Source organism: Staurois parvus, unplaced genomic scaffold (assembly GCF_062004578.1).
Source record: "Staurois parvus isolate SC_StPar_1 unplaced genomic scaffold, SC_StPar_1.0 ptg002676l, whole genome shotgun sequence".
In the NCBI taxonomy this organism is placed as follows: Eukaryota; Metazoa; Chordata; class Amphibia; order Anura; family Ranidae; genus Staurois; species Staurois parvus.
In genome coordinates, this window is record NW_028320472.1 from 16,362 (window position 1) to 30,202 (window position 13,841).

The 13,841-nt window shown below is 53.7% G+C and overlaps 1 protein-coding gene across 3 annotated transcripts in view; it reads left to right on the forward strand.

The window, feature by feature from the left end:
• Window positions 1–13,841, forward strand: part of PGAP2 (post-GPI attachment to proteins 2) — a 34,066-nt gene that overhangs the window by 3,956 nt on the left and 16,269 nt on the right. For all 3 annotated transcript variants that reach the window (XM_089666304.1, XM_089666305.1, XM_089666303.1), the window contains exon 2: window positions 9,106–9,286. In XM_089666304.1, the coding sequence (XP_089522430.1) occupies window positions 9,106–9,286 (181 nt within the window). The remainder of the gene's footprint in view (window positions 1–9,105; window positions 9,287–13,841) is intronic.

A 13,841-nucleotide genomic window follows, 5' to 3' on the forward strand; every position in this document is an offset into this window, starting at 1 on the left:
CCTGTGTCATTATGCAGGGAGGGGGGATTGCCCCGCCCTGTGTCATTATGCAGGGAGGGGGGATTGCCCCGCCATGTGTCATTATGCAGGGAGGGGGGATTGCCCCGCCCTGTGTCATTATGCAGGGAGGGGGGATTGCCCCGCCATGTGTCATTATGCAGGGAGGGGGGATTGCCCCGCCCTGTGTCATTATGCAGGGAGGGGGGATTGCCCCGCCATGTGTCATTATGCGGGGAGGGGGGATTGCCCCGCCATGTGTCATTATGCGGGGAGGGGGGATTGCCCCGCCATGTGTCATTATGCAGGGAGGGGGGATTGCCCCGCCATGTGTCATTATGCAGGGAGGGGGGATTGCCCCCGCCATGTGTCATTATGCAGGGAGGGGGGATTGCCCCGCCCTGTGTCATTATGCAGGGAGGGGGGATTGCTCCGCCCTGTGTCATTATGCAGGGAGGGGGGATTGCCCCGCCATGTGTCATTATGCAGGGAGGGGGGATTGTCCCGCCATGTGTCATTATGCAGGGAGGGGGGATTGTCCCGGCATGTGTCATTATGCAGGAGGGGGGATTGCCCCGGCATGTGTCATTATGCAGGGAGGGGGGATTGCCCCGCCATGTGTCATTATGCGGGGGGGAGGGATTGCCCCGCCATGTGTCATTATGCGGGGGGGAGGGATTGCCCCGCCATGTGTCATTATGCAGGGAGGGGGGATTGCCCCGCCATGTGTCATTATGCGGGGAGGGGGGATTGCCCCGCCATGTGTCATTATGCAGGGGGGAGGGATTGCCCCGCCCTGTGTCATTATGCAGGGAGGGGGGATTGCCCCGCCCTGTGTCATTATGCGGGGAGGGGGGATTGCCCCGCCCTGTGTCATTATGCGGGGAGGGGGGATTGCCCCGCCCTGTGTCATTATGCGGGGAGGGGGGATTGCCCCGCCCTGTGTCATTATGCGGGGAGGGGGGATTGCCCCGCCCTGTGTCATTATGCGGGGAGGGGGGATTGCCCCGCCCTGTGTCATTATGCGGGGAGGGGGGATTGCCCCGCCCTGTGTCATTATGCGGGGAGGGGGGATTGCCCCGCCCTGTGTCATTATGCGGGGAGGGGGGATTGCCCCGCCCTGTGTCATTATGCGGGGAGGGGGGATTGCCCCGCCCTGTGTCATTATGCGGGGAGGGGGGATTGCCCCGCCATGTGTCATTATGCAGGGAGGGGGGGATTGCCCCGCCATGTGTCATTATGCAGGGAGGGGGGATTGTCCCGCCCTGTGTCATTATGCAGGGAGGGGGGATTGTCCCCTGAGTGTATATATCTTGTATCTGTGTTCATATAAACTAGTCTACTTCCTGGTTTCCTTCCAAGTCTGGTGTCGGTGGTCCTGTACGGTCGGTTGTGGTGTCGGTGGTCGGGGTTCGGATGGGGAAGCGGGAGTCTAACGGAAGTACCCAAGTGCAGTCTGGGTCGGTTCCGTTACACATGGCCCCTCCCACCTGTACATTACTCCTTCCACCTTTACATGACCACTCCCACCCATCCATGACCCTTCCTACCTGTACTTGGCTCCTCCTACCTGTACATGACCCCTCCCACCCATACATGACTCCTCCTACCGATCTCACCACCGTACACCGTCCTCCGTACCTCCATCACATCCCCCACCGTACACCGTCCTCCGTACTTCAGTACCATCCCCCGCCGTCCTCCGTACCTCAATACCATCCCCCACCGTCCACCGTCCTCCATCACATCCCCCACCGTACACCGTCCTCCATACCTCCATTAGATCCTCCACCGTACGCCGTCCTCCATCACATCCCCCACCGTACACCATCCTCCGTACTTCAATACCATCCCCCACCGTCCTCCATACCTCAATTAGATCCTCCACCGTACGCTGTCCTCCATCACATCCCCCACCGTACACCGTCCTCCATCACATCCTTCACCGACACCGTCCTCCATACCTCCATTAGATCCTCCACTGTACGCCGTCCTCCATCACATCCCCCACCATACACCAGCCTCCGTACTTCAATACCATCCCCCACCGTCCTCCATACCTCCATTAGATCCTCCACTGTCCACCGTCCTCCATCACGTCCTTCACCAACACCGTCCTCCATACCTCCATTAGATCCTCCACCGTCCTCCATCACATCCCCCACCATACACCATCCTCCGTACTTCAATACCATCCCCCACCGTCCTCCGTACCTCCATTAGATCCTCCACCGTACGCCATCCTCCATCACGTCCTTCACCAACACCGTCCTCCGTACCTCCATTAGATCCTCCACCGTCCACCGTCCTTCATCACATCCTCCACCGTACGCCATCCTCCATCACGTCCTTCACCAACACCGTCCTCCGTACCTCCATTAGATCCTCCACCGTCCACCGTCCTTCATCACATCCCCCACCATACACCATCCTCCGTACTTCAATACCATCCCCCACCGTCCTCCGTACCTCCATTAGATCCTCCACCGTCCACCGTCCTTCATCACATCCCCCACCATACACCAGCCTCCGTACTTCAATACCATCCCCCACCGTCCTCCATACCTCCATTAGATCCTCCACTGTCCACCGTCCTCCATCACGTCCTTCACCAACACCGTCCTCCATACCTCCATTAGATCCTCCACCGTCCTCCATCACATCCCCCACCATACACCATCCTCCGTACTTCAATACCATCCCCCACCGTCCTCCGTACCTCCATTAGATCCTCCACCGTACGCCATCCTCCATCACGTCCTTCACCAACACCGTCCTCCGTACCTCCATTAGATCCTCCACCGTCCACCGTCCTTCATCACATCCTCCACCGTACGCCATCCTCCATCACGTCCTTCACCAACACCGTCCTCCGTACCTCCATTAGATCCTCCACCGTCCACCGTCCTTCATCACATCCCCCACCATACACCATCCTCCGTACTTCAATACCATCCCCCACCGTCCTCCATACCTCCATTAGATCCTCCACCGTACACCGTCCTCCATCACGTCCTTCACCAACACCGTCCTCCATACCTCCATTAGATCCTCCACCACATACCATCCTTCATTCTGATATCATCTTCATGTGGAAGGCGAGATCTTACCCTCACACCCCTCCCACCCATGCGGTGATCTGTCTCTGGCTGTAGTCAGTACGATGGAATTCGGGGCTGTGAGGTCCTCACCCTGTTTTAGGTATCGTTCACACAAATGTACTAAGATGGCTAATGGGAGGCCATTGCTCATGAGAGGGCGGAGCTTCTCTGAGAAATTAATTTAGTCACACAGACTTGTAAAGTCACTGGAAGATAACTGGGCTGGGCACAGCGCGGGAAAATTTCAGCCACATCCCCCAGACCGCCTCATGGCCCGTTCCTCCCCCATCACGGCCCGTTCCTCCCCCCCCCTTCATGGCCCGTTCCTCCCCCCCCCCTTCACGGCCCGTTCCTCCCCCCCCTTCACGGCCCGTTCCTCCCCCCCTTCACGGCCCGTTCCTCCCCCCCTTCACGGCCCGTTCCTCCCCCCCTTCACGGCCCGTTCCTCCCCCCCCTTCACGGCCCGTTCCTCCCCCCCCTTCACGGCCCGTTCCTCCCCCCCCTTCACGGCCCGTTCCTCCCCCCCCTTCACGGCCCGTTCCTCCCCCCCCCTTCACGGCCCGTTCCTCCCCCCCCTTCACGGCCCGTTCCTCCCTCCCCCCCCTTCACGGCCCGTTCCTCCCTCCCCCCCCTTCACGACCCGTTCCTCGCCCCCCCATCACGACCCGTTCCTCGCCCCCCCATCACGACCCGTTCCTCGCCCCCCCATCACGACCCGTTCCTTCCCCCCCCCCCATCACGACCCGTTCCTTCCCCCCCCCCCCCATCACGACCCGTTCCTTCCCCCCCCCCCATCACGACCCGTTCCTTCCCCCCCCCCCATCACGACCCGTTCCTTCCCCCCCCCCCCCATCACGACCCGTTCCTTCCCCCCCCCCATCACGACCCGTTCCTTCCCCCCCCCCCATCACGACCCGTTCCTTCCCCCCCCCCCATCACGACCCGTTCCTTCCCCCCCCCCCATCACGACCCGTTCCTTCCCCCCCCCCCCATCACGACCCGTTCCTTCCCCCCCCCCCATCACGACCCGTTCCTTCCCCCCCCCCCATCACGACCCGTTCCTTCCCCCCCCCCATCACGACCCGTTCCTTCCCCCCCCATCACGACCCGTTCCTTCCCCCCCCCATCACGACCCGTTCCTTCCCCCCCCATCACGACCCGTTCCTTCCCCCCCCATCACGCCCGTTCCTTCCCCCCCCATCACGACCCGTTCCTCCCCCAACACCTCTCTCACATCTTGGCCCATTCCTCTCTCATCACGACCCACTCCTCCCCCATCATGGCTCATTCCTCTCTCATCACGACTCTGTCCTCCCCCATCATGGCTCACCCCTCTCATATCTTGGCCCACCCCTCTCACATCTTGGCCCACCCCTCTCACATCTTGGCCCACCCCTCTCACATCTTGGCCCACACCTCTCACATCTTGGCCCACCCCTCTCACATCTTGGCCCACCCCTCTCACATCTTGGCCCACCCCTCTCACATCTTGGCCCACTCCTCTCCCATCACGGCCCACTCCTCTCCCATCACGGCCCACTCCTCTCCCATCACGGCCCACTCCTCTCCCATCACGGCCCACTCCTCTCCCATCACGGCCCACTCCTCTCCCATCACGGCCCACTCCTCTCCCATCACGGCCCACTCCTCTCCCATCACGGCCCACTCCTCTCCCATCACGGCCCACTCCTCTCCCATCACGGCCCACTCCTCTCCCATCACGGCCCACTCCTCTCCCATCACGGCCCACTCCTCTCCCATCACGGCCCATTCCTCTCCCATCACGGCCCATTCCTCTCCCATCACGGCCCATTCCTCTCCCATCACGGCCCATTCCTTCCCTATCATGGCCCATTCCTGTCTCATCACGACCCTCTCCTCCCCTATCTTGGCCCATTCCTCTCCCATCTTGGCCCATTCCTCTCCCATCTTGGCCCATTCCTCTCCCATCTTGGCCCATTCCTCTCCCATCTTGGCCCATTCCTCTCCCATCTTGGCCCATTCCTCTCTCATCACGACCCACTCCTCTCCCATCTTGGCCCATTCCTCTCTCATCACGACCCACTCCTCCCCCATCTTGGCCCATTCCTCTCATCACGACCCACTCCTCCCCCATCTTGGCCCATTCCTCTCTCATCACTACCCACTCCTCCCCCATCATGGCTCACCCCTCTCACATCTTGGCCCATTCCTCTCTCATCACAACCCTCTCCTCCCCCATCATGGCCCATTCATCTCTCATCACGACCCACTCCTCCCCCATCATGGCTCACCCCTCTCACATCTTGGCCCATTCCTCTCTCATCACAACCCTCTCCTCCCCCATCATGGCCCATTCCTCTCTCATCACAACCCTCTCCTCCCCCATCATGGCCCATTCATCTCTCATCACGACCCACTCCTCCCCCATCTTGGCCCACCCCTCTCACATCTTAACCCATTCCTCTCCCATCATGGCCCATTCCTCTCTCATCACGACCCATTCCTCCCCTATCTTGGCCCATTCCTCCCCTATCTTGGCCCATTCCTCTCCCATCTTGGCCCATTCCTCTCCCATCTTGGCCCATTCCTCTCCCATCTTGGCCCATTCCTCTCCCATCTTGGCCCATTCCTCTCCCATCTTGGCCCATTCCTCTCCCATCTTGGCCCATTCCTCTCCCATCTTGGCCCATTCCTCTCCCATCTTGGCCCATTCCTCTCCCATCTTGGCCCATTCCTCTCCCATCTTGGCCCATTCCTCTCCCATCTTGGCCCATTCCTCTCCCATCTTGGCCCATTCCTCTCCCATCTTGGCCCATTCCTCTCCCATCTTGGCCCATTCCTCTCTCATCACGACCCTCTCCTCTCCCATCTTGGCCCACTCCTCTCTCATCACGACCCACTCCTCCCCCATCTTGGCCCATTCCTCTCTCATCACGACCCACTCCTCCCCCATCATGGCTCACCCCTCCCACGTCTTGGCCCATTTAGACATGAATCCAGGGATAAGCAACAAAAGCAGTGAAAGGTCTGAGGGGAGACTTCAGGAAGTTCATGCGCCCAGTCTGGAGGGAAGAACGGAAAGGGGGGACATGACTGGAACCTTGAAATATACGAAAGGGGTGAATAAGGTGCAGGAGGGCAGAATTGACCGTATGAAGCCAAGATGAAGAACACGGGGACAGGACCTCCAACTAAGCGGAGGAAAGTTCTAAACTAACCTTAGAAAGTATTATTTTACTGAAAGAATATTCTGATGGTTGGAAGAAACTTCCAGAGGGAGGGGGTCAGTCACCTGGAGTCAAACATAGATCTGCTCTGAGACAAAAAAAAAGGGGTATCAAAACAAATATTGGGTCAGACTCGATAGACCACTTGGTCTTTGCCGTTACTCTTTGATGTTTCTATGGCCCATCCCTTCCCAACCATGTGTCCCCGGCCTGAGTCACAGTCCATCCCTTCCCAACCATGTAGCCTGACCGGTTTGGCTTCTCTCTCTCCTCATCCCCTCCAGGGTGTTTGTATCTTCTGAAGTACACTGGAGCTGCCTCACCCGGGTTGGTCCAGCCATTGGTATGAGGGGCCTCACCCTATACCTGACTCCAGGGAGCGTAGAGTACAACCATGGTCTTTGTGTCCTCGCTGATCTGTTGGACTTCTTGTACAGATATAAAATGATTGGTACAATCAGCGGAGATCAGATGTATAGAAATCCCAACCATGAACACCAGAACGATATAAAAGAGTTTTGTATTCATCGATTCCTATGGAGAGATGGCTCCACCCTACTAAAGAAAACACAAGACCTAGAGAGAGATGGCTCCAACCACCTGCAGGAGACCTAGAGAGAGAGATGCTCCAACCACCTGCAGGAGACCTAGAGAGAGATGGCTCCAACCACCTGCAGGAGACCTAGAGAGAGATGGCTCCAACCACCTGCAGGAGACCTAGAGAGAGATGGCTCCAACCACCTGCAGGAGACCTAGAGAGGGAGAGATGGCTCCAACCACCTGCAGGAGACCTAGAGAGGGAGAGATGGCTCCAACCACCTGCAGGAGACCTAGAGAGGGAGAGATGGCTCCAACCACCTGCAGGAGACCTAGAGAGAGATGGCTCCAACCACCTGCAGGAGACCTAGAGAGAGAGATGCTCCAACCACCTGCAGGAGACCTAGAGAGAGATGGCTCCAACCACCTGCAGGAGACCTAGAGAGAGATGGCTCCAACCACCTGCAGGAGACCTAGAGAGAGATGGCTCCAACCACCTGCAGGAGACCTAGAGAGAGATGGCTCCAACCACCTGCAGGAGACCTAGAGAGAGATGGCTCCAACCACCTGCAGGAGACCTAGAGAGAGATGGCTCCAACCACCTGCAGGAGACCTAGAGAGAGATGGCTCCAACCACCTGCAGGAGACCTAGAGAGAGATGGCTCCAACCACCTGCAGGAGACCTAGAGAGAGATGGCTCCAACCACCTGCAGGAGACCTAGAGAGAGATGGCTCCAACCACCTGCAGGAGACCTAGAGAGAGATGGCTCCAACCACCTGCAGGAGACCTAGAGAGAGATGGCTCCAACCACCTGCAGGAGACCTAGAGAGAGATGGCTCCAACCACCTGCAGGAGACCTAGAGAGGGAGAGATGGCTCCAACCACCTGCAGGAGACCTAGAGAGGGAGAGATGGCTCCAACCACCTGCAGGAGACCTAGAGAGGGAGAGATGGCTCCAACCACCTGCAGGAGACCTAGAGAGAGATGGCTCCAACCACCTGCAGGAGACCTAGAGAGAGAGATGCTCCAACCACCTGCAGGAGACCTAGAGAGAGATGGCTCCAACCACCTGCAGGAGACCTAGAGAGAGATGGCTCCAACCACCTGCAGGAGACCTAGAGAGAGATGGCTCCAACCACCTGCAGGAGACCTAGAGAGAGATGGCTCCAACCACCTGCAGGAGACCTAGAGAGAGATGGCTCCAACCACCTGCAGGAGACCTAGAGAGAGATGGCTCCAACCACCTGCAGGAGACCTAGAGAGAGATGGCTCCAACCACCTGCAGGAGACCTAGAGAGAGATGGCTCCAACCACCTGCAGGAGACCTAGAGAGAGATGGCTCCAACCACCTGCAGGAGACCTAGAGAGAGATGGCTCCAACCACCTGCAGGAGACCTAGAGAGATATGGCTCCAACCACCTGCAGGAGACCTAGAGAGAGAGAGATGCTCCAACCACCTGCAGGAGACCTAGAGAGAGAGAGATGGCTCCAACCACCTGCAGGAGACCTAGAGAGAGAAAGATGGCTCCAACCACCTGCAGGAGACCTAGAGAGAGAGAGACGGATCCAACCACCTGCAGGAGACCTAGAGAGAGAGAGAGATGGATCCAACCACCTGCAGGAGACCTAGAGAGATGGATCCAACCACCTGCAGGAGACCTAGAGAGAGAGAGATGGATCCAACCACCTGCAGGAGACCTAGAGAGAGAGAGATGGATCCAACCACCTGCAGGAGACCTAGAGAGGGAGAGATGGATCCAACCACCTGCAGGACAAACAAGACCCAGAGAGAAAATGGCTCCACCCAACTGCAGGATAAACAAGACCTAGCGAGAGAGATGGCTCCACCCAACTGCAGAGACACAAGACCTAGAGAGAGAGAGATGGTTCCACCCAACTGCAGGAGACCCTCACTTCCTGTCCTTGTGTCAGCTGCATAGGATGAGGGGGGGAGGAGTTGTCACCAGGACAGGAAGAGGTTTCATCCCTCCCCTGCATTGCTAGACATGGTTTTATTATTGTCCACTTTAGAGAGATTCCTCATCACTTCCTGTCCTAACGGGAACTGGGAGGGAACTCTCCACAATGGGGGACACCGATGGCTGGAGACCAGGCAGAGGGCGCAATCCTTCCCCCGCTCCAGCCAGAATAATCCCATTTTTATCCAGTGTTCACCTGGTAAATATTGGTGGAGGGAAGATGGCGGCACCCGATGGGCCGGACTTTGCGTCTTTGTGTAAGTCTTGTTTTCTTGTTGCAGGTCCAGGATGCCGCAACTCCCACTGATGATGCCCCCGGAGCGCCCCAGTGGGCCCCTCTTCAGTCTGAAGTTCACCACGTTTGCTGTGAGCACCGTCTGCCTTCCGCTCCTCGGCTTCCTGTTCTGTGTGATCTGGTCATTACTGTTCAACTTCACCGAGACCACGGCGACGCACTGCGGGGTGAGTGTGTACCCGGGGGTGGGGGGTAAAGGGGGCGCTGCTGTACATGGGCACCAAGCTGGATGGAGGTTACCAGAAGATCTCACACCAAGGACATGGGTCACTTCTACACCTCATGCCAGGACAGTATAAGGTATGGTTTGAGGTGAACCAGTCAGAGATCAATGGCCACAAGATCACCATCACTACTATCATCATCATTATCATCATCACTACTATCATCATCACCACTACAACCACCATCACTACTATCATCATCACCACTACTATCATCATCATTATCATCATCACTACTATCATCATCATTATCATCATCACTACTATCATCATCACCACTACAACCACCATCACTACTATCATCATTACTACAACCACTATCATTATCATCATCACCACCACCACCATCACTACTATCATCATCATCATCACTACTATCACCATCACTACTATCATCATCATCATCACTACTATCATCATCACCACTACTATCACCATCACTACTATCATCATCATCATCACTACTATCATCATCACCACTACTATCACCATCACTACTATCATCATCACCACTACAACCACCATCACTACTATCATCATCATCACTACTATCATCATCACCACTACAACCACCATCACTACTATCATCATCACCACTACTATCATCATTATCATCATCACTACTATCATCATCACCACTACAACCACCATCACTACTATCATCATCACCACCACCATCACTACTATCATCATCATCACTACTATCATCATCACCACTACAACCACCATCACTACTATCATCATTATCATCATCACCATCACTACTATCATCATCACTACTATCATCATCACCATCACTACTATCATCATCATCATCACTACTATCATCATCATCACCACTACTATCATCATTATCATCATCACTACTATCATCATCACCACTACAACCACTATCATTATCTTCATCACCATCACTACTATCATCATCACCACTACTATCATCATTATTATCATCACCATCACCACCATCACTACTATCATCATCACCACTACAACCACTATCATTATCATCACCACCACCATCACTACTATCATCATCACCACTACTATCATCATTATCATCATCACTACTATCATCATCACCACTACAACCACCATCAATACTATCATCATTATCATCATCACCATCACTACTATCATCATCATCATCATAATCATCATCACTACTATCATCATCACCACTACAACCACCATCACTACTATCATCATTATCATCATCACCATCACTACTATCATCATCACTACTATCATCATTATCATCATCACTACTATCATCATCACCACTACAACCACCATCACTACTATCATCATCACCACCATCACTACTATCATCATCACCACTACAACCACCATCACTACTATCATCATCACCACCATCACTACTATCATCATTATCATCATCACTACTATCATCATCACAACTACAATCACCATCACTACTATCATCATCACCACTACTATCATCATCACCACCACCATCACTACTATCATCATCATCATCACCACTACTATCATCATCACCACCACCATCACTACTATTACCATCACCACTACTATCATCATCACCACCACCATCACTACTATCATCATCATCATCACCACTACTATCATCATCACCACTACTATCATCATCACCACTACTATCACTACTATTACCATCATCACTACTATCATCATCACCACTACAACCACCATCACTACTATCATCACCACTACAACCACTATCATTATCACCATCACTATTATCATCACTACTATCATCATCACCACTACTATCATCATTATCATCATCACTACTATCATCATCACCACTACAACCACCATCACTACTATCATCATCACCACTACAACCACTATCATTATCATCATCACTACTATCATCATCACCACTACAACCACTATCATTATCATCACCACTACTATCATCATCACTACTATCATCATCACCATCACTACTATCACTATCATTATCATCATCACTACCACCATCACTACTATCATCATCACCATCACCACTGTCATCAACATTACTATCACCATCACCACCATCATCATCATCATCACCACTGTCATTACCACTATCATCAACATAACTACTCTCCTCACCATCACCACTATCCCCACCATCATCATCATCACCACCACTGTCATCAACATTACTATCACCACTATCACCATCTCTACTATCACCACCACCATCATCATCATCAACATTACTATCCCCACTATCATCATCACCACCACTGTCATCAACATTACTATCCCCACTATCATCATCACCACCACTGTCATCAACATTACTATCACCACTATCACCATCTCTACTATCACCACCATCATCATCATCATCAACATTACTATCACCACTATCACCATCTCTACTATCACCACCATCATCATCATCATCAACATTACTATCACCATCTCTACTATCACCACCATCATCATCATCATCAACATTACTATCACCATCACCACTATCACCATCATCATCATCATCATCATCAACATTACTATCACCACCACCTTTATGACATAGAAAAGCCTCTCTTGTGCTCCTCCCAGATTTAGTTTCTTTCTATTTCTGAGGCTTCATAGCTGATCCCTGCCTGCTTGTGTCCTTCTTCTGTCCATTGTGACTTCCTTCAGGCCTTCTCATTGGACGGTGGAACCATAGAGTGAATTTTGGCCATGAAGAGGCCCCACCTTGGCAGCCCATACTTCCCTTTCTTTAACCCTTTCATTCCTCTACCTCTCTGTTCAGCCACCGGGAACAAAACGAAATCCCTGTGTGAGCTAAAAGTCTCTGGGGTCCACAGCGGACCATGGACTCCCCATGTGGACTGCTCTGATTGGCTCAGTGCTGTCACATGCTCTGTCATACCTGGCAGTACTAGAAGTTTCCTTCCTGAATGGAGTGGTGATGGTGACAGAAGGGTAAGTATATGCTGCTGGGTGGGGGAGGGGTTAAGACTCACCAGAAATGCACTGATGTGGGTTCCCCAGAGTTCTCCTGCAAACCAGGCTGTTCTGGAGTAGAGTTCCTCTAAGCTGTGACCTAGACTCCACTGTAGACGGAGTTCCCAGGCTGGGAGTGTGTGGTGCAGTGTAGTCACCGCTAGCTGTGTCAAGTTTGAACTGCACTGCCATGTATGTCAGGATAGTCCTCATTCCCCAGCAGGGTCTTATTTTCAGGATGTTTCTGGTCCAGCAGGACAGGAGGTTGGAGGAGAACGCAGAGGAGGCTGCAGACCATGAAAGAGGATGGTGGTGGCTCATTATTATGAAGGCGGATTCCTCAAATGTCTCTTGAGGGACACAGACATTCAGTAACAGTTGGGTTTTACTGCCACCTACAGGAGTTGCAGAAAACGTTTGAACCCAGCCCCCATATAACCCCTCCTCCACCCAGCATACATCTGATTTTCTGGTGTCCTAGAAGGTTGGACACCTTTCCTTCAGCTCTGCTGAAACAAAAGTCTCACTTATTCTTTGTCTTCTGTCGTTGTGGAATCCACAGTCAAGGTCGCTGCTCTGCTGCTTGAGCTTAGAAGGCCGTACTCAGACTCCACTGGGCTGGATGTGCAGGGCTGGTCTGACCTTCAGGCACTGGGCCCTCCATTGTGGTGCTTTCCAGACCTGAGGCTGGAATATTGTTTCAAGGGTTCCTCAATGTTGAATACATGGGGAGAACCTCATCTACAGGAAGCACCATCCTGCTGCTGTTCCTTCTCCTGAAACATACATGAATCTCCCGTGTCATTCCACTGCCCACCTACAGCGACTTCTCTTCCAGAGGCCTCCAGTCATCTTCTGCACCAGCTGTCCTGGTTTGTGAGTCCTTGGGGCCTTGTCTCACACTGTCTTCCCAAAGACACACTAGAGGACCATCCGGTTGTCACGGGTGATCTCAGCCCATACTTTCCCAGCGGTTCTAGAGGCATTTAACTTTGGTTTCCAGGAGGAACTGACACCAGGAACCTGGGACCCCTTTATAGGGTTGTAGTCATCAGTCCTCAGCAGCTCTGTCAGCCGGGGCTGAGACGTTCCCCATATCCATAGGGACCTCTTTGTCTGCTTTGGACTTTCTGTCTGTTGGTGCCGAGCACTCTGCCCGCAGAGGTTCTAAGCAGGTTCCAGTGCTAGCACCAGCAGAGTCTTTCCTGAGCCCATAAATCAAACTAGGCCTTTAGCCCTTGTTGCCATTTCTGATTCAGAGTCCCAGCATTCTGTTTCAGAAGAGATAGTCAACCAACTGGTTTGGCCCTCCATCTCATGTTTTCGGTAACCCTGTCAGAATGGAGAGGATCCTTCCAGAGTGGGGGGTAGGCCCTCATTTTCTCAAGTGACTGGATCCTTGTGCTGGAGTTGTGATGGACAGTTACAGGCCTCAAACTTGTCTCGCCTGGGTCCATACAAATACACGGGGCAGGTTACATGCCTGGAATGCTGATGAACCATCCAAAGAACATTTGGTTCACTTACCCTTCAGAGGACT